This window comes from Opisthocomus hoazin, chromosome 6 (genome assembly GCF_030867145.1).
Source record: "Opisthocomus hoazin isolate bOpiHoa1 chromosome 6, bOpiHoa1.hap1, whole genome shotgun sequence".
In the NCBI taxonomy this organism is placed as follows: domain Eukaryota; kingdom Metazoa; phylum Chordata; class Aves; order Opisthocomiformes; family Opisthocomidae; genus Opisthocomus; species Opisthocomus hoazin.
The window spans coordinates 71,623,463-71,646,217 of record NC_134419.1 but is presented as its reverse complement, the minus strand read 5'-3'; the positions used below and the strand labels follow the sequence as shown (position 1 = coordinate 71,646,217).

At 35.6% G+C, this 22,755-nt stretch overlaps 1 protein-coding gene across 8 annotated transcripts in view; it reads right to left on the bottom strand.

Annotated features, from left to right (window-relative positions):
• ATRNL1 (attractin like 1) overlaps positions 1-22,755 on the bottom strand; it is a 585,672-nt gene that overhangs the window by 411,086 nt on the left and 151,831 nt on the right. For all 8 annotated transcript variants that reach the window (XR_012764307.1, XR_012764308.1, XM_075423811.1 and 5 more), the window contains exons 11-15: positions 18,729-18,813; positions 16,655-16,863; positions 14,160-14,278; positions 7,375-7,507; positions 5,881-6,062 (exon numbers count right to left, since the gene is read on the bottom strand). Coding sequence is in view for 6 of the 8 variants with exons in the window: in XM_075423811.1 (XP_075279926.1) it covers positions 5,881-6,062; positions 7,375-7,507; positions 14,160-14,278; positions 16,655-16,863; positions 18,729-18,813 (728 nt within the window). In the remaining 2 variants the exon portion in view is untranslated. The remainder of the gene's footprint in view (positions 1-5,880; positions 6,063-7,374; positions 7,508-14,159; positions 14,279-16,654; positions 16,864-18,728; positions 18,814-22,755) is intronic.

Below are 22,755 nucleotides of genomic sequence, written 5' to 3'. Positions count from 1 at the left end.
AAGACAAAAAATAGCTTTTTCACTAAATAATAGAGGTAATTATTCTTTAGAGGATTTAGTAATTATTTCAATTACATTACAGATTTCTATGTGAAATGGTGAAGTTCATAAGACTTTCCCTGCATAATATTTTTTTCCTTCATGTGAGAAGAGGAAAAGATTGGGAGGAAACTGTGCCTTATATGAGGAAATATAATTTCCAATCTACTATTTTTCTATTTTTATTCAACATGTACAGGCCAGTATTTGTTTAAACATGATTACAGAATACCACTGCGCATATTCTGGCTGTTCAAATTGAGACAATTTTTTCTAGAATACTATCACTCACCTCTTTCTGAAAAATTATGTATACTTTCAAATGTTCCACTGAAGAATTTTTTTAAAAAAAAAATCAGGCTCCAAGGTATATCTATGAAAATTCCCATCATATATTATACACAATTCGTTTTAAAACAACATCAACAACAACCAAGCCTAGACAATAGTATGCTAGGTAAGTCATCAGTTTAAAAAAAGAAAAAAAAGGAGAGAGAAAAATAGCTAGAAATGATCAAAGTAAAATTTTACAGTGAAACAAAGCAATGCAAAACACAGCAGGTACCCAAATCCATCTTGGGAAAGCTTGTAATGGGCCTTACTAATGCTGTACTAGAGAATGCAATCAAATGTATCTGCAGAACTATTCCATGGCTTTATCCCACACCACTATTTAAAATTTAGAACCATTCTCTAGACTACATTTCTCTTCTCATCTATTTCTTTCTAGGCCAGTATTTAGAACTCATAGTCCATCTTAGCAGCCATATACTTGTGCCTGAAATGCAGCTAGTCATAGTTTATCTGTTTTTATAGAACAACTTTCATTACACTGATAACAAATTGCCAAAACCCCTTTTAAGTGAGAAATCAACCTTTATGTTAAGTTAGAAAAGATTTAGGAACTATTAAATACTGAAACTAATTGCTGGACAGGGCTTTATTTTTATCTGACAGAAGAGCAAAACTGCAATCATATAATGCATACCAACAGAACGTCATCCTGTACTTACAGCTACAGTCCTATCTAATTAAACATAAGGCAAGCTTTTAGCCATTACAGAAACCTATTAAACACTGATCACTAATAACTTCAAAAATGTGCACTTCTCTTACTATAAACCGCCCAATCTTAATTTTCTTTTAAGTAGTAATTATGGAACTATGTTTGAAAGGAAAATTGTGTAACTTTAACTAGAGGGCTGATACTTCATGTTAGACCCACTGTTTACTCAGAAAACTTAAGTCAGACTAAGTTGCGTTGAGATCTAGAGTGAATGTGATCATTTACAGTCACTACACATTTTTCAGGCACTACTGCTGCCTCAGCACTAATTTAATGAGGGCTGAATAATTTGTAGATTAGTGAAGTGAGCAACTCTACCTTTGCTGAATAGCCAGTTACTACTGAGGCTCAAAATTCTCCTCTCTTTCTTAATTATGCAGATTTCTAAGGAATTATATACCTCTTCCAGAAATTTATCCCCACCTTTATTTTAATTCCTTTCATTTTGGATCTTAAATTGTCCTGGAAGTGTACGATACACTCAGGACTCATTTTCTAATGTGTGCATCATAATGTGTTATTACCAAAACTTCCAACAAACTTTTCAAGAAACATTTTAACACCTTGATTTCTAGGAAAATAGTTGCCCAAGGAAGAAAAATACAATTAAACTTTGAAAATACAGTGGCCCTTTGCTGTTCACATTTCCACAGCATTTGCAGTTTTGATAAGAGCTTGTAGCTAGTTTGCTTCTTTCCTGCATCATTCTGAACAAAAAAACTGCTTACTGAAAAGAAGAGCTGTATGAAGAGAAAGCACACATTCTATTTACTGTCTCATTGTTTGGTTTCTACTCCTTAACTATGCATTGATTCTAACTATGCTAGATACCTGCACACTTAATATTTTGTATTTGCCCAGTGAATAACACATTATAAGCAGTGGAAGCAAGCTTCACGATTTTTAAGCGTCTCACTCTTACACAGAAATTATGAAATCTAGATGTAATTAGCAGTAGCAGTCATGCATTAGGTCATAAGAAGACTTATTTCTCCTACTCTTTTCAAATTTTCCTGTTGTGGTATTGGTTAAAAACTACATCAAATCTGTCAAACTGAAAAGACTACAACTTCCCCAATTTCCATCTACAGACATTATAGCTAGTACTCCAGTGGAACTTGGTTTAGCTGCTCTTAAGTTTTCTTCTTTATAGGGGATTTTTTTTGGAAATTCAGGTTGTCTTTTCAGGCACCCAAAGTGAGTTGAGCTCCCCACTTCCTGAAGGTAGGAAGACAGTTAAACAAGAGCTGAACGAATAGGCCGTCAATGTAACAACTCCATATTAGAGACACAGTGCTGAAATAATTTATTAGACTTCCAGAACCACAACAGTAAAGTGAGACTGCTAGAAACTGTAGTAAAAAGACTTCTTCAGAAAAAAGACAGATGTCAGCCTCACTACAATTATACATACAATGAAACAATAAAAACATACAGCCCTCTGAACATACTTTGAGCTAACAAGGAACAACATTGCCATGCAAAGCTCACTAATTAACTGCAACCTACACTCGAGCATAATTCATAAACAATGCTTAACCCTGAGAACAGCAAGGTAAAGAAAAGTTGCAAACAGTTTATATAATGAAGGGCATTGTTTAAAACTGTGCTCATCTTTGTTTATGCTTACTACACCAAAACTACATCTTCTCAGAATTTATTGCATGCTAACAAGAAAATTATTATTTTTAGTTAAATCCCACAGTTGTGAGCAAACTCCCAAGAGAACTAATTGCACTTTTAAATGAGTATACCACATTTGAATATTAGCAGGAACAATTAATTAACCTCACATTGCTGCTGTTTTATCTACTTTGCAAAAAAACCTCAAATCTTCTCTTCCATAATATTTTGCTTACTAGGTCAAAAAAAACTGTATAAGAAAAAATATCAAGTGTCATTTTGCTTTAATACAGGAATCTGCAGTCTATCCATTGTGTTTACTTTGGCATTCTCTTAAAGAATCTCATTTCTTTGCAATGACAGAAGACATTAAATTATTGGTGCTAGTTTAAGAATACATCTGCAAATTCAACAGTGTTTTGACTTCACACTACAAAGGCCTTTGTTCTGTCCCTACTTTAGTACCAAATGAACCTTCTCCTTATCCTTTAAAAGGAGGCAATCTATTGATTTCCCGTTCAGTGTTGGAACTAAGAGACACTATTGATACACAATGAGGTCTGGACAGGGTGTGGAGACATTGGCAGCCCCTCCCTCTGGATCTTTCCAAAGCATTTGACCCAGAACAAGGAGTTTGTGTACTAGAAACCAAGTCCCACATTATTTCTAAGAACAATAAAGAATTATTAAGTCTTTCTAGGCTGTAGTACTTACCAGCACTATCTTAACAGTTTGTAAAATACACAACAGTTAGAAAGTTGTTGTTCTTTTCTCAGTATAAGGACATAAAACAAAGCAGAGAAAAACAGATCTGTATTCTTGTTTCCAAGTGTTGCTCTGACACATTCACTAATCCTGAAACCTTTTGTTTCACATAGGCAAAAGATTTTAAAGCCTTTGATATTAATTGCACCAGTCAAACTCCACCATACATAATACAGATTAAAGTCGTAGTGTTCACCTTACAGTTGCTCTGACTACGTTTGTGAACTCCACACTACCACCAGTTACAAAAACAAGTCATCTAAAATGAAATCTCACCCCTTAAATCACTACGATTGCAGACTGAGAGGAAAAGGCAGACAAAAGAAAATTAAGCAAAGTTTCAGAGAGCCTCTGTCACACCTGATAACACATTTACGCTGTCTCACAGAATAAATGTAACTAGACAGACAGATATGAATGAAAAAAATTTTTTTTTTTAAATGTCATTAAAAACCAGCATAAGTCATGGTAGCATTTCATTAGAGATTCTGGTAACTACATAATTGTTTAACCCGAGATATTCTTTTAAAGTGCATACATTTGTCTACAATTGTATAAGCTTATGTGAAGTATCTCAAATTTATATCACCACATTGGCCCAGGACATACTTCATTTAAACAAAGATATGTTCAGCAGGGTGACACCTTGTAGAAGTTCTAAGCTCTGAAAAGTAAGAAAAATCTAGCTTCCAAACACTAAAAAACTCTATTTCTCATCTACACCTTAAGCCAGTCAGGAACTATCAGTCATATCAATACTCTGTCACACACTATTAGAGCTGAAGGCTTTCTCTGCAGTATTTTAATAAGAGTCGGGAAAACAAAACAGGTGACAAAATAACTAACAAGAGGAATCATTGCCATTTGTGCTTTTGTTATTTTGGTTTCAGTTACATTGTCAACATTACCTCATATCAAAGAGTGGACAAGCAGAATGTGTTTCAAGGCTGCAATATGTACAATATCAGGGAAGATATCACATAGAATAATTACTTCTCTCTCTCCTTTATTAGCAAATAATAGAAAATACATGTGTTTATGAAAAAAAATTTTTCTCTGCCCAGGTCTTATATTGGGGAAAAAAAAAAAACCAAACTTAAGTATGTAACCTATATTTGCATCTCCTTCTTGAAACAGAACATTAAAATGGATAATACAGAATATGTTGATTCACAGAATATGTCCCTAGACTCTTGCATTCAGATTTAGTATAACACAAAGGTAACCCTTAACTGCTGCTTCCTTTGTAGGCATCTCAGTCCGTCTGCAACACAACAATTTCGCAAATCACATTCTGGCTTGAAAAAAGCTTTAATTATTATTCATAATTATCTTTCATTTTTCTGTAACTATAAAATCCTAAGCTACTCAATAATTAGGGGGTCTGTACAAAGAAATGCTGCATGTTCTACAAACCAAAATACACACTTTTAAAAATGCCCTTTGCTAAGATGAACTGATTTGCTTGCAGTGGAATCTTATTCTGCTAAGATATCCCATCTGAGTGTACACTGTGGGGTTTGACACCTTTTGAGCATGCATATATTTCACATATGTGTATCATTGACGTGGGTAGGCTTTCCAACAGTTTAAACAACACAGCAAACAGCATTTGGACATTTAACTGCTAAAAAGTGGAACCTGTCCACCCACGGACAGGTAATTAATCCTCAACTTCCCTTCTCATGTCCGACAGTTAACAAATTAATATGGATCACTTTCCTAAGGAATATTCTGGTGGCAGCTTCCTGTATTTGCCAGAGGCCCTCTCCCACCATTATCACAAAAAGCTAATTAGCTCCCGTCTCATTCCAGTGCTGGGCGCAGGGAATTTCCACATGCTTTACACACTGGTACAGCTTCTCTGGGACCCTTTGATCCCACATACCAGTTATACAAGGAGCTAGAGTTTCCTGGAGAAGTGTACATCTTTAGTACCTCCCTGTCCACAATTTGTAGCCTAGCTATTCATGACCCAAAAATAATCCTGCAAGCAGTTTTATGGATACCAATGTGAAAGTCAGTATTTTTTTTCTCTGTTACAGTGAAAATTATTTTGTCTTGTTTTGATTCCTGCTGTCACAGTGTATTGAAAAGGGCTGGGATTTCCCAGATCAGTGTTCCAGTCATTCTTGAGTCTCATCTTCAAAGTAAACAGTAACCCATAGCAGTTAAATTTACTAAGAAGGAACACTTGGGAACTGCTGTGTCATTATCTTTAAACATGCTATTTCCTTAATATCCCACACACCACTTGTAGCAGCCTTTAGCACCACGCTATGTTTCTTTGAAGGCATAAACTTCCCCCTCTTTGGACAAATCCCTAAAATAGATTTCTCAAAGCAAATTTAATTCAAATATGCATTGATTACAATTACTCAAGTTACCTGAAGTGTATATTTCTGTATTTCATCCAGAACAAATTCCACTTCTTTTGAGGTTGTTAATGAGGCAAGATTACCACTTAAATTGTAGCAATATAATTTGGCATTGTCATAGCTTTCACGGCTAGAATTTATGCGTAGGCAGGCATCTCCAATATGACTCCATCCTTCCCCACACAGGTGAGCTAGTGTAAAAAGCACATGATTATAGCTGATTTGAAAAAACTTTTAAAAAAACTAAGGGAGTCCAAATTTTATCTTCCTGAGATCATAATTCAAGATACATCCGACATTCATTTTCCCTTTACATGTCATGTAAATTCTAAAACCCCAAGTAGTATCGTACTGAATCGCGTATTTTCATGAAAAGAAACTTATAACAACTTTTCAAATATTTGTAAGGTATACCCTAAGTTTCAGCATAACAATATCATTATGACACTATTTCTTCCCCATATTCAGTTTTGAGCAGAACTAAATATTAAAGATTAGATTATGTACATAATTAATAGTGGTTTAACCAACCACTTTACATAAATGTTATGTAAGTTTCAAAAATCTGAAAACAAGTAAGAGATCACAACTTTACCCCACCGTTCCTTTATCAACCCATCTTTGCATTTACCCTTGCCCAAATACAAATGGAATCAGAATGACAGGCAATTCAGATAAGATCTTAGAAAATATTTCTCTGCAACATATTTCAGCATTACTGAGAGATTCAGATAACTATTAAAAGATATGTAATTCCGAGCAACTCTTATGGTCAATCTTTGAAAAGATTACACTGATGCAGTTTTAAACTGCACAGAATAAATTGATTAAAGTTATTTAATGAATAATCTCTGTAAAAAAACTGTGTTCATTAACTTCATCTGAACATAAAGATCAAATGGAAAAGGTTGCGGTATCCAACTGCATATATGTAGTTATGAATATAAACTACAGAATAAATATTATTTCAGAATGTTAAGAGTGATCTTCTGAGAATATTTTTTATTAGCATTTTAATATTCACTGCTTTCGTAGTATTACCAACTTCAGACAATCAAGAAACTAGATTTTAGGCCCTATCTGCACAGGAAAATTGAAGTATAATTGAAGTATAATTTATAAGATAAAACCCGAGCTAGCAAAAGTAACAGTGTCAGTGAATATGTAACAGTAAAGGACTCTAGTATAGCAATTCAGCTCTGCACTCCGTGATCCCCACAGGCTAGAAGTCATCACTAGTTTCTGCAGAGGTACATACCATTATGCCTCCACTAATATTATCATCTCTCCTAACAAGATTAAAGATAGCATTGATATGCCAGGCAGTGGTGTAATTACATCTGTGTTCACCTGTACAGGCACAGCCTGGCAGGGACAGTCAGCACGAGTAGAACAAACCTGAGTCTAATCATTGAACAAATATTCTTTGGCGATAATGGAGGAGACTTAACTCAGTTTTGAAAACGACTATAAAAAGCAGCGCCGCCGCCCCAGAGCCCTTACCAGGTAGTGCCTGGCACTCCTGCTGCCGCTGGTCCCACTGGCAGTTCAAGTGTAGTGAGCAGCTTTTGCAGCTGGTCAGTTTATTGCAGATCTGCTCATTCCTCACATGACATTTGGTGTAGTTTTTAACCGACTACAAAAACAAAACAGACAAAACAGCATCTCAAATGTATGTTAAACTACTAACAAACCAGAAGTCAAAACTGAAATACACAGCAGGTCCTCCTAGAACATCACAGCCACCTAAAAGCTAGGCTGAATTTAAGCTCTTTGTCTGGATACCCTCATCAGTTGTGGAGAGTACAAAATGCATCTCTAGAGCACAAACCACCCCACTTGTCCTATACATCTAACTTTGAGCAGATCAAACAGTAATTTGAAGATGTCACATCCCTCTACAGAGCCCAGGAAGAGCTTAAATAGCTACACTAAATATTTCTTAGCCATTTCAGGAATATGCTTTCACTAAATTACTTCATCCCCTACAGGTTAAAGCAAGCAAAATAATCAATACATTAAAAAATGGTGCAAGATACAGGTCTAAAATAATTACACATCATTGACATAAGGTTCGAGAATATGCTCTACTTTGTTTTCTTTGGATTACATGAAATAAAAATAGCTGTTATAGACCAGTAGTCACAAAACACAAGATTTGTCAAAAATTTCAATCATGTCAATTTACAGATTTAACTGCAAACCTGTATGCAACATAACTAGTATAAAAATTACAGGATCTACAGGAAACCATTTTGTCAGAAAGTGACAGAAAACTAGGAATAACATCATTCCTTTGGTACCTTAGTAAACAAGAAAAGGAGTAAGCACCGAAGGAATTTTTACTTGGGTTTCTTGTTGGGTTTTTTGTTTTTTTCCTGAAAACTGAGGTCCTCCTTTCCAAGTTAGGCACTTAGAATACAAAACTTCTTTCCCCGCCTGCACAGTACCTTTAATTAAGACAACATATTGATGTCTTAATTAATAAACTGCTCAAAATCCTCAGCCAACTCATCAGCTTATCCAGAAGGGCTCTCTACTAACTTAATTTCAAGGTAATATTTAAAAATAAGTCCTAATTCAAGACAGCTTTATACTCGCAGAACCACAGAATGGTTGAGGTTGGAAGGGACCTCTGGAGGTCATCTTGTCCAACTCTAACACTTGTCTAACTCTAAAAACAAAAGATTAATTTATGCATAGTAGCAAAAATTAATTGCACTTAGACAGTGTAGGTATGGTTTACATGACAATTTTAGTTGCTTTCCTTTCTAAGCATCTCCTCAAGTATGATAGAGCATACCTAAAGGGGCAATACAACAATAAGTTACACAGTTGTTGGTACTGGAAAGATGATGATGATAGGACATCAACCTACTGCAGTTAGAAAGGAAGACAGCCAACCTCCTTTAACTTTTTTTTTTAAAGTCCTGAAATAATTTAATTGTTAAAATTAATTTTCAATCTCACACAGGACCAGCTTCATTCCTGCTGAAGAATACTGGTGTTTAGGGACTTGTTTGCTGCCTTTATTGGATCAGATGCCCATCAGTGAGCTTATTATAAAAGGTACTCACTATTTTTCTGGTCTATAAGGAAGGCTACTGTGAAGCAAAAAGAAACAGAGAAGCAGTTCTAGGAGAAGACACCTACACCACAGTATGAAACAGAGCCAAAGGCAATGCCATAAAGTAACAGAATGTCCATTTAGGTCAATAAATGCATACAAACAGTAAAGCACAAAAAACTTGGTACAAATCCACTATTTGTTTCACTCAGTCATGATGCATATTCACAAAACTTCCTGTAAGTTGCTTTAAAGCAAATTTTAGAACACATTTACAATATCTCAACACTCACTTTTAACACTTCCTGATAACATAAGTCAAAATCCTTAAGCATTCAGATTGTCTTTGAAAATTATATACTCTTTAGTGATATTACATACATACTATTTTCCAACTAAACCAAGATATTTATTCTATTACTTTCTAATCATGAAGCCTGTTGTGTGCTGTTTATTTAATGTTTAAAATAAAATACAAAGTATTAGTGACTACTCTGTAATAATTTTCTCTTTTCCCTTATTCCCAGCACTTATTTCCCTTAAATCCAATTTAAACTCTGCTTGCCTGAAAATCTCATTAGTTCAATGTAGATGTGAATCTAATAGGTAATTCATATTAACACAATATTAAGGTTATAACTTAAGCTACCAAACCCATTGAAATTCGGAAATATGACAGCCCATCTGTTACTGAAGTTCTGTGTTGCTGTAGGATATTTATAATGTTTATACACCAAAGTATGAGTAAATTACATTTTATATAAAGTTTCTCACTTATGTCTGATTTACTTAAAAGTTTTTCAGTACTGATCTTGATAGGGTAGTACATAGACTTAGGAACTGCAATGATTTTCTGCGTGTCCACTGTAGAATGAAAATATTACAGTTGTTTATCTTAGAATTTCAGAAATTGCTATTAAGTAATGTACCTCTCCTTCTCCTGCAATTTTCAGGTTAGCAGTATAATCTTGCCTAGTTTCCCTAGTCTAACTGTAAATTATTAATCTAATAGATTTGCTATGATTTCTCTGAAGCTACTCCCAAATCTTATTATTGGGTGTTCCTTAGTCTTAAATCATCCTTTTTTCCTCCAAGATAAATTTGATTCTGTTCGTAATTTCTTCTACTACTTTATATATTTCCCCTTGACTATTGCTTGAATTCTGCAAATGTAGGCAGATTGCTATGATTATTATTGGTATTACTGCAGCATTCAAGGACTCCTACCATCAAAGAGGACATTAACTTTCTGGAAGCAGTACAAGCATTACAAAAAGACAATGATTCCTGTCTTTAAGGCACTGTGTAAAAATATTTAACAATGTAGGACTATAGTTCTCTTTGAAGCATCCTCTAGTACCCTACATTGCTCAGCAAGATGCTCTTAATCACACCCTCATGGGTTCTACAACATTTAGTTTACGTTGCCACACTCAGACACTAAATAGTTTTAAATCACCTACCAATTTGGGCTGCACATTGTAAAGGAAGCTTTGCCTTTTGTTGCAACGGGTGGGCCCACTTCAGTCATTTGCTATTTTATTTGTCAAAAGGTACAAAAAGATTTTGCTTTCACGGCATGGCTCCTCCCTGAGGAGCAGACCAATTCTTTGCTTACTCTTCCATGCTACTGTCTCAGGAAAAACAACACCTTGTAAAGGAGCAGTAATTTAAAAAGAAATTCATCTCTCTCCCAAAGCCTTTTTTTTTTTTTTTGTAAAAAATGGAAGATACAACTATAAAATTAATAGATTTTCTTGAATATATTTCATATATTCATATAGTTAATTTTCTGAATAACACAATCAGCAAGGGAGTATCATTCTCACAGGATCCAAGATAAAGCTTTTTATGTGCAGGTGTACAAAGTGAATACAGTTTCATAAACATACTAAGCAGACCCAGATCTGGTGGTTTTCTTCTGTCAAGAAATAGGCAAAATGCATCAGAATCAGTGAGGACCAGGAAGACACTTAGGATATTATAGAGTATAAATGAAAGTGTCAAAGTGCAAGACAAATGTAACAGACTTAAGGGCAGTAAACTGGCAGTAAATGTCAATACAGTCTACTCCACAAAAATCAGCAACATACCACAAACAGGACACGATCTTTTTTGAAAAAGCAAAAGGAAGAGGAAGATGTGACAGAGAAGTTAAGGAAAAAAGGCAGACATGAGCATGACAGAAAGCTGTTTCTCCCAATTTTAGAAGAGGAAAGAGTGATATGCAGTGCTTAGAGGAAGACACACGCAAAACTATTAGGTTTTACAACTCACTCAAAATATTCCCGTTTAAATTTCCATCTTTAATGCAGACATCCAACGAATGGGAGAAAATAAATGAGTACATCAATGACAGCATTCCCTTCTTTGTGACAAAGTCTTATATGATACTGTGTTTCAAAGCCGAAAACAGCCCTGGACTAGATGCAAGAGGCTCCACAAAAAAGCTTCAAAGAGGATGTTATATAGATATTAGTACGTCATATTTCATGAAGTCTGTACTTGGCATAAGACAGTATTAATGACAGTATTACAGTTGCTTTTGCCCCTCTGGCAAACCAGTATCCGTATTTAAACATTCTTGAAAAAAGGTAGAGTAGGTGATCTTACCAGTTTTAGCATCCATCAGTCTCAACAAAGATTAAAAATAAATCACTTAATTTTTATTTTATACATAAGCACTACACTATTATTGAGTAACTTCAGTGTATTATGTAAAATCACTGTAAGCAGTCTGGGGAATCTGAATGTGTAATTTCTCAAGGCATCATTCAAAATCTTTATTAGAACACACAAAACCTCTAAGAGGTATATTTAATGGTAGGAAACAGACAACCAGGCACTGCTGCTAGCACGCTGTTCAATCTACTCACTAGCTAAATTTCAGTATCATGTGGAACCACTCCACATTTTTAAGTAAACTGTTTCCTAGTTGGGTAAATCAGGGTAAGTGTTCTTTCCCCATCATTTGTATCAGACTTCATGGGGTCAGCTAAAACCATAGTATGCAGAAGTATCCCACTTCAATGACTTTTTATGGGAGAAAAACAAATCAGCTTGCTAGTGCCAAAAAGAACCAGACCTCCAGAACCATCTGGGATTGCAAGCCCCTGCTTGCAATTACATCAGATATGAGCGTAATAATATATACCTTGATGATCCATGAGTCTGCATAGTAGTAGAATAGAGCATCCTGGTAATGTGCTGACCCACATCAGATGGTGAGCACAGGCAGGTATATGTGTATCATCAAAGCATTAGTATTACTTACGAAGTCCATCTGTCCAAACAGAGTTATTTCAGGGAAATTTCCTCATTTTACAGCCCTTACCAGCAGCATAACAGTGACTGCTTTGCAAATGTCCAGAACCACGAAGCCATTGCCAAACTGATTGCCAACATATCTTTAGTATGCTGGCCAGTTTCCATGCAACGAAAGCAACAGATTCTAAAACATTATTGTCTGTCTCATCTGGATGTTCTATGATAATAATAAATTAAGGTCTTTGTACAACTGCAAAAAATAGGGCATTCTCCTTGTGATGTTTCTGAGTCTACAGCTTGTCACCCATATTACCATCACAGTACCGTCACAACATTTTCATTTTGTGGGCCTAGTCCAGAGGCAGCAGTCTATGAAAATGGATAATCAGCCTGATCCATTCCATTTCTCCACATGGTGCCATTCTGCTGATGCTATTTTGGTGGGTTTATGTTAATAGCTGCAAAATTCTGCCTCCATCGACTCCCAGCCAATACACTAATTTTGCAATAGCCACCTTCAACTTATGATAGTCTCTTTTCAGAAATCATTTTGATGAATTTCACTATCCTGTTCTTTAGTGACTCCACTAACAGTCTTCACTATCCACTTCAAACCCTGAATAAAAGGCAGGAAATGATATAGAGAAAACTGGTGCATCAGTTGCTAATTATGCTGACAATCTTGGTCATGAAAGGTTGCCAAAGAAGGATACTGAACTGAAAAGCTTGTGCTAAAATACCTAGTGCTCTACATTTATTAGGGGTGAAGATGGTCTGCTCCTTAGCAACTGTTACTCACCTAAGATTTGAAAACCACATCTAGAAAATTGGCACCTAATATAGTACAACGTGTTAGGAAAGGAAGAGCCCTGGACAATCACAAAGGAAACTAACCATTAGTGCCTGGAATGTGAAATCCCTCTGACAGACTTATAGCATGGCTGCTGATGAATTCGTGCCTGCACTGCTTTTATTAGTAGTGACTAGCTACGAATGCCAGTGATTAGAGCGGACTGTGCTCACTCTGAATGGGCAAGATTTGACTCAAAGTCAATCCAAGTCACAACTTCATTTGTCTGTTGGGAGAACAAGATTGATTTGCATCAGGTTGAAACCAGAGAGTAAACTACTAGCATTGGAAGCGTGTAAAGAAAGGATTTTGAACTCAAGTACCGCCAAGTGTCTGGAGCTAACTGAAAAAAATAGAAGAGCAAATTTTATAAAGCTAAAATACTATTATAAGCTTGTCAAAAATCAAATGAACAAGCAAGAGATGCAGCAGCTTGTGGACAACGACATAAAGTATAAAACTTAGCACTAAGCAATATTAAAAAAAGAAAAATACAAACTTATATGAATCTATATTTTCTTGTTGCTTGTATTTACAAAGATCAGAACAATATGACCAAATCATCACAAGCCAGTTAATCTCATGGTGACAGAGGCTCATACTCCTTTATTGACAAGACAAGTAACTCCATGACTTAAGGAAAAATATTTCTATAATGATCCATGTTCAGAATACCAAAACTAACAAGACTGACCTGGCCCTGTTTGAAAGGGAAAAAATTAAACAGTCACCCTTCATGGGATTCCACGGTTTCTGCCTGCGTGCTGTACACCGCATATGCACAAAATCCAAGTTGATAATGACTCTGGGACATTCCAAATGCCATTAATTTGGAGATAATAGTATTTGTCCCGAGAGATATACAGTGGGCTAACACAATCCTAAATAATACATAACTTTTTTTTCCTGGAAGAGGTATCTTTGCTGGAGTCCAACTCTGCCCTCTGCAACATTTTTACTGCAAAAGCCAGGCAAACACCTTTATGTGTTCAAAACAAGCAACTATTTGTCTACTATACTGCCTTCATTTGCTGCAACAGGCCTCTGGCTTAGCTAGCAAAGAAACAGTTTTAACAACATGATCACAGGTTTGCGAAGACTCACCATGCTACAGTTACTATTTGCTGAAATGCACTTCTTGTCATCACACCACTGGCACCCGTTTGTATTGGCAGTGCAGCTCGCACAGTCTGCGTATCGGTAACATCTGTCATCCGCAGCAGCTGTAATGCACAGGAAAGTCAAAAAGAAACATCACATAGAAGGAGAATAATACCACATTTTAAACACTTGCTTAGAGTATTTTCTGCTTCATCCTTTATTTGAACTCTAAACATTCATAAAGATTTAAGTTGCTGTCGGAACTTAATTCTATTCAGTTTATAAGATTTAATCCTTTAAAAATTCCTTTAGTAACAACTGTAATTGAAGGTTTGTCTCATATCAACTAAAGGAATATTCACTGATTTGCAGTGTACATGCTCTCTTAGCACAGTACATAAAATAGGAGTATCAAAGTTTTTTCAACTATTCATTCTTCACTCCTTTAACACAGAAGAAAGATTTTCTTCAGATGCAGGTTTCTTGTTATGCAAGAAGGCAATGGTAAAAGTAGTAAATAACAAAGAAATTCCAAGATGGATATTGAAAACACACCCACATTTTAAGCCTTTATAAATTAATTTATAAACCTAATAATGATTGTTAAGTTATAGCTCTGCCCTTTCTCTACAAAAACTATTTGAGGAAGAGTTCATGTTAAATCATTAATACAAGCTTTCTGGACTTGGACTAAAATTTCTGTTATTTAAAACATTTTGGGACACAAATCCTTATTTCTGTTTAAAGGAGGCAAAAATCTGAAAAATCACCATGATCCAAAATAGGAGAAATCCTATCATCTCCTACATCGATTACTATGTTAAACTCCTATGTGGTTTGGCTTCTTTGGTCTTGGAAGTTTAAGAGATTCTCTTGCCAGGGAAGACTTTCTAGCCAAGAACTGATCTTTCAGAAACCCACTAAAATTTCTGCTTATCCTTTAATATTGACTATCAGCAGTTTCTCAGATGATACTCTCAACTAGGAAACAATTGAGCCAAGTGGTATAAAAGAATACATGAAAAACTGGCTTTTGGCAGAAGATTACCACCTGAAAGTGGAAGGATTTGACAGCAGTGAAGCAGCACTGTCCACACAACTTCTTCAGAACTAGAATTCTACACACTTCATCTCTTGCAAGTTTAGTTGTAGGTTATTCCCACTGCAGCAGCTGTACTTTAGAAACCGCTCCAACTTTTTATTTTCCTTCAGTCTGTCTGTGCTTTGTTTTGCTTGGTTTTTTTAAACACCTGTTGAAATGATCAGCTTTTTACAAGATCCACTCTCAGCTGTATTACTTTTGAATTTAGTGTCTCAAGATTTTTCCCTTATAAAGAGCTGAAACTTTCTAGACTCTAGATCTCTAATTGTTATGAAACTGTACAAAAGCAGTCCTTCAGAAAGCTTTACCCAAATAACCTTTTTGTTATATAACGCACCTTTTTCGGTAAGTTTGGAACCTGATATCCAGTTTGGAAACAAATAAAAGCTAACAGAAAAATAAACTGTCTTGAAGCACTGATTAATAGCAGAGCTAATAATTTTTTAAGACACGTTAAAAGCAGACTGGCAACTTAATTGTATGGTAGTTTGTACATGTAGCACAAAGCCAAAGTTTGGGTAGCAATTTTATACTGTGCTACTAGGAAAGATGCACAGAAAAAACAGCAGGTGTAGGTAACAGGGATGTATATTCTGTTCATGTGAAGTACAAGAACAACACTTTCACAATCAATTTATTTGTGACAAGCCAAAATGCTTAGGAAACAGCTATTTATAAGGCTAAATTGCTGTTTCAAACAATACAACTATCACAATGCCGCACAGAAATTCACATGACAAATCTGAACCCATTTGGACATACTGCAGCAAAGGGCTTGCTTGCCTCAAGTTTGTTTCCAGCTGTGACTGAACAAATGCTCCTGTTTTATAGGTAATTTACTTGAAGCAGCGATGCTTTCCCTCTCTCTTACTGGTACATACAGATGTGAGAATGCCATATGCCCGTAATGCCAGATACCACTTGCAGTGCCCACCTGTGCTCTGACAGCTGCTATGCTTTCTTGGAATCAGAAAAATGTGAAGGCTTTTATAAATATGTCCCAAAACAGAAAAAGGTGGAGAAAGGAAACTTAATTTAGTTACAATATTTCAAAGCTCACTCCTTTATAAATGCTTCAAACACACTGAGCCAAATCCAATCTAAAGTCATTTCACGCTTTAGCTTGCCAATGAAGTAAATTCTTCTCTCTGAACCCTCTTACTTTTTGTATCCTTTAGCACCTTAAACTTGTGCTCTTTTGCACCTACTTCCCTGTATTCAAAATAAAAAAAAAAATCCAGAATTGAACTATTTTAAAAATTAATCCATAAATCCCTTGCATTGGGTATTCTCAGAGAGGAACAGTCTTAACCGTCCCATCAGCAGTTCCACCTGGTTGTTTGGGGGGGTTTTCCCACATTGCAAATTTGACACTGTAAGACTAGAATTCACTTACCTGTTTTCTTAGGACATTTTGCTCGAAGGATGTTATTAGCATGTCCAGATTCCCAGGATTCACAATGTTTCTTGTTCCATAGACACCTTATCCCTGGACGAGCATTTTTACACAGCTCTTCATCTCTGAATGCTTCACAATTTGGAGGCTTATACACAAGGATGTCATTCAAAAGAACACTGGAAAAACCCCCAAATATATACATGGACCTATCAGGAAATAGCAAGCAAATACAATCGTTATTGTAGCTATATAGATACATTTTTCTTGATTTCTTTAGCTGTCTTGATATACAATAAAAAACTCCACATACTATTATTAAAAAAACATTCTTCATCTCTGTCTAATAAAGACTCTGTCCATGGTTCCATTATAAAGATTGATAAGTTGTTCACCATATTTCTCCACGGAAGTTTAGACTAACAAAAACATTGCTCAAAGCGCACTGTGCTGTACATATTTGTGAGTGACATATACCAAGTGTCTGGAAAGAAGAAAGAAGAGCTATGGAGGAAACTACTCATTTTTGGAGCTGGATAATGAGAACAGAGTGTGAAATAATAGGCTGCAGGAAATGAGAACATTTTTCTTCAAGGAGCTTTCAAAGACAACCAGCAATAATTGGCAGACAGATATTTCTTTTTGGTAAGCTCGTGACATCAGAACCAGGAGACTAGACTTGAGATCTTACCTTTCTCATTTAAAATTAAGAACAGCCTCAGTTAAAAGGTAATAAGAAAGAACCTGTATATCTGTTGTATCATATACTCTTAAAACAGAATTAATCATACAGTTACCAACGGCAGAAATCTTTGGAAAATATCTTGTATTACACTTTTTTTGTACATACAAACCTACTAAAAATACCGTTAATCTCAGGGAAAAAAAATGGGCATTTTCACCTTGAATCTAATTCATTGAAAGTGACAGTTCTTGAAGTATCAGACATAGCTTAGATGTCTTAAAACAACACAAATCAAAATGAAAAACTACCGGTTGCTGAATTCATTAATTCCAAGCACTTTTCCCTTAATGAAGTAATCTGTTCATTGATTAATGTTGAGTGCTCTATGTAGAGTTACAACTTACTGCTATTTTTGTTAAAATCTGGTAAACTCTTATTTGTAGTATTACTTACCACCTCCATCATTTCTGACCTATACAATATCCATTTGTAGAGGATCTACAAGTTGCCCACATATACTTAAATACTGAGTTTAATAATGTTTAATGAGTGACTAATAATGTAGAAGATGAATGATCAGTAGCACATACTATGGCACAGTCATACGTAGTACTGCAGCTGTCAAACATTAGGCCATTTGGCAACCAGCAGTAGTAAAACTCACACAAGCAAACACTAGAAATTCCTTTAAACCTGATTACAGTTTTCTTCAACTTTGAGTAAAAAGGAGACATTTGTCCTACAATTTTATCGTTGGGGCTTGGGTGGAGCAAGCAGAGAGTTCAGCCACCAAATCCAGAAAAATCCAGATACGATCCATCTCCTGTTTCTAGATGACAAAACTTCACTGAGCTCCTCTATTCAACAGGTGACATGAAAGTATGCTACATTTTATAAACGTAATATACTTAATATAGTCTAGATGCTGGCAGGCTTTTTTTCCTGCAAGCGGTTAATGATGATCACTGTATCTTCAAAATCTTCCTTCTTGTAAGGAAATTTTAGTTACATGGTTTTGATTTTATGATTATGGAAGAGCAAGGAATTATAGCATGCTGCAAAGAGAAAAAGATTTCTCCCATTATGTCTAAGTGAGGATTATAGCTGGTACTCAATTTCAAATTCACCGTAGTTCACAATACTGAGGAAACACCACAGTACAAAAGAAGGTTCATATAAAATGCCATTGAATAGATACCACAGCTTGTCATATTGACTAGCTGTACTGTTTACTTAAGACAAGTAAAGTCCTGATGAGCACTACTTTTCATGTTAATAAATTACATCAGCTGTTTATTATTGAAGCATACTTCACATAGGTACAGTTTCTGCCACAGTTTTTATCATTCAGAAAAGCAGTCAGGAAAATTTAAAATATGCTTCATTTACCCATTACTGACAACAGCAGTGTGACCAAATCTGTTGACATCTCGATGCAGATTAGGTTTTGGTAAAATCTTCCATTCATCACAAGCTGAAACACAAAATAAAATCATATGAAAACATATATAAAATAATTCCAAAAGTTTTCAGCAAAATCTACGCCAAATAGGTTTTATTAGACACGTTTTTGTATTTTAAGCATCAACTAACTTTACTGCCTATTTACCCTCCTTTCCCAAAGGGATCAGTGCAGGTAACTCCTGCTGTCTCCACTGTAAAAACAGACCATCTATATCGCACGACTTTCAAATGTTCTTAACATGCTTTCATCACCTATTGGTCTCACGAACTCCGAAAAAAAATTTGACTGACATATTTAAAACCATTCTTAACATTGGTTTCTAGGGTGTTTTTTTTAAATTGTTCTCTAAAAATCAGCAGGATTTGACAGACTTTTTTTCTGTTGTCACTAGGTGAAAGCTAAGATGTTTTCTTCTACTCCTAATAATGTGCTTTATTCCGCTGTTTAAACATGTTATTTATTTGGACTTCACAGGGTCCTTCTAGGGTCTTCATCTACAGCCATTATGTATTTATCAATGTTTATGACAGATCAGTCTTTAAACATACTCCACTAATGCCATTTTGTAATATATCGTCCTGCTTCGCATTTCTTTCTATGTAGGCTTTGGAATTTTAGGTAGATCCCCCTTTGAAATGCATCACTGAGATTTTCTGGAGAAAGGATTAATATGCATAAAGGTCCTTCTACACTCCGACAAACTGCAGGATTTGAGTACAATGCAGTTACTAGTTCTGAGAAGCTATATTTGCATTGCTGGAGAATAAATCCAATAGGTACTCTTTTTCGATGCATTTGTCGAGTATGTGCTCCAAGAACCTGTCTGCAACACTTATCTATCACAGCATTTATCAAGGCCAGAGGACACGCGCAGAAGTGTCCTTTATTACAACAGTTCTCTGTTCACCCTTTATTATAACAGTTCTCTGCCTTCACAGACCATTTCAACACCTATGACAACCACTGCTATCGCTGTCATCAAGCGATTGGTAATATTGCCCTAACATTACAGACCCTCAAATTAGCCAAAGGATTTCAATTCATATGTATTTCATTGCGCATCTGCAACAGTAAACTTCTTTCATCAAGTGCTTTAAGATAAAATGCCCCTCCTCCAGCTGTGCAGCCCATCTCATTATAGTCTTACTTTTGGTATCTTGAGTTAACTATGCTACTAATTACTTTCCTTTCACCAAGTATTTGAGATGAATGTTGCATCAGTATCTTCACTTCAAATTAACTATTCAAGCATATTTCTTTCAGTGCTGCTGTAGAAGCATTAACAAATGTGGGTTTGGTGTGGTCTCATTTTTCTCTCCTGACTGTGGTTTTAGTTCTTCATAACAATTAGTCCTTTCTCCATTATTTCCTACTTGAAATTTACTGACTTCAAATATTCAGATCCCACAGTAACAGAAATAGGGAGCACCTAGAGATTGAAACTTCAAAAAAATCCCTTTAAAAAAAGGCAAAAAAAGTACTTTTCTACAGAGTAGGCAAAGCATTTCTGAAATTTGTCATCATAACAGGTTTTGGACACAGGTGGGGTAAACTTTCAGGAAAACTTCTGTATCAGACAGAGGGTTACAGTTTTCTCATTTAAAAAAAAAAAAATCTACTACACGTACAGAGATAAGGATTAAATCCAAAGCTGAAAAAGAGTTAAAGGGAGAGAGATGTCTCCAATTTAATCCAGATAAAAGTGTGGCTTTATTTTTTTTATGTATATATGTATATACATACACACACACACATATATGTATTTCAGTCTTTGATAATATCATCCTTTCAGATATTCTCAGTGAAAACTTACCTGCATTTTGCCTTCACATGGTTTGAAACCAGAGTAACAAGATCACACCTTTTCTTTTAAACCAGTGGGGCAAAGTTATCAATTTGGACATAAAGACACCAAAAAAAGACCCATTTGCTCAGCATACTCTCTATAATATAGAGAGCTGGATAGAGCACATGCCTGTAAAAGCTGCAGAGTCAGAGTTAGTACCACAAGGAAGTAGAAGTATGCTATAGAGACCAACAGCCAGAAAAGGTCATTGGCATACAGCAAGACTGTGGGGAGCACATCTGAAACCTAGCTGTTTCCAGGTCTTCATGCAATTATTACACAGGTTGATTTCTACCTAATATTGCTGAATTCATTTACCTGTAAGATTTCAATGACAGCTACATCTAAATAAGGGATACTTAATTTTAAAATTTGGAATAATCTATGTAAGTTATAGATATGATTAAAAAAATAAAGGAATGTCACCGTCAGACCACATATTTCAAGGAAGGCTGCTTAAGATTCAAAAAATAAAAAAACAAACACAAACATCCCTGTTCCCTCACTCCTCAGCTTAAAACAACAAAAATGGGTATTAGGGAACACAAGAGGGGCAAATTGTCCTCCAGGCTGGTGTCACGCAGAGCCTAAGTCACTCTAACTGCTGACTGCACTGCTCCTCTTCTCGTTCCCACTGTCAGAACAGTTCACCTCCACTAGTGCTGACACTTCTATTGCAGTTAACTCATCACAGCAGCACTTTGTCCAGTTAGCGTCCTGGTGCAAGGTTACACAAGGGTGGACTCAGCACGAGAGGGCGCAGGACAGCATGGCTACAGGCAAAACTGCGGTAACATGCCACTAGATTTACCTCGGCTTCCACAGAATCACAGCCTGAGCCCATAAAGAGAGTCAGAATGAGACAATGGCTGTGACAGATAAATCAATTACATCTTTTTATCAACTGGAAACAGAAACTAAAAGCACCTTATTACCAGAGTAACACAGATGGTCCAAATGGCAATAATTTTAACATCAGATGGTGGACTCAGAATTAATTTAGTAGTTTGAAGAAAAAGTACAGTAAGTTTAATTCACTGTCTTATAGGGCCAATGCATCCCCAAAATCTTGCCTCTCTCTGAACTTCTACCTTCTGTCACTATCATTATTAACACCATATTATCATAAAATTATGATATTATTAATACACTTCATCTCTCCAAATTGTACTTTTTTTATCTACCTCAGTAGAATGGTGAAGTTACAATCATGCCAGAGATGTTGTTCCTGAAATAGTTTCAACAGAAAAGATCACAGCACTAGGGCACCAATTACTGACTTATTATCACAAGCTTCAGATGAAGGTAGGAGCAGTATTAAATATAAAAGTTGTGTATCCCCCAGCATAAAACCGCGATTTGATGCATCCACAGTGCTTGAGTTATGTAAGAAATTCAGACTAAGAGCTGTATTATTTATTGGAAATAAAAGCAATCAACAATCATGAATTCAATTTCTATTTCCAGAAAATATCTCCATTTTAAAAGCTATAAAAAGCAAACATTTTAATGCTACAACCAACCAGCAAAACCTTGCTGTTATACTTTAAAATCACGTTCCTGCTGCTGTAAGTGAATGCACGTTAACAGAAACAGCATCTTTGAGCTCATATGCCTTTGATGGTAAAGGAAACAATTTCAAAAAAAAACCCAGTAAATTTTCATCTGATCTTGGAAAGTGTTGCACATTATTTTTTGTATTTTTACAAACATAAATACAAATTTATAGTGTTTCCTGTACTTAAAAATTTATTTAAGAAAAAGTGGGATTTAATGCCAAAGGAAAACCACAAAACCATAATAAAGGCCAGTTTTGAGATAAGAAATCCTTGAGGGCTGGAGATATAATAATTCCTTTCTTGCTGATGGTATTTGTCAAACTGGCAGGTCTTTACAATAGAGCACAAGAAAAAAGAGGGGGAGGGAAGCATGTTTCAAATAGCCTTCCCTCTTATCTCCTCCTAGCCTTCTCAATGACTACTGAACACTGAACGGAGCATTGTGCAAGAACAATGCTTTTGCTGAGCTTTATATTTCTGAGTTCCTCCATATAGATTGGTCAATACAAAATACAGATAGTTAACCAATTGATTTTTGTTGCTTTT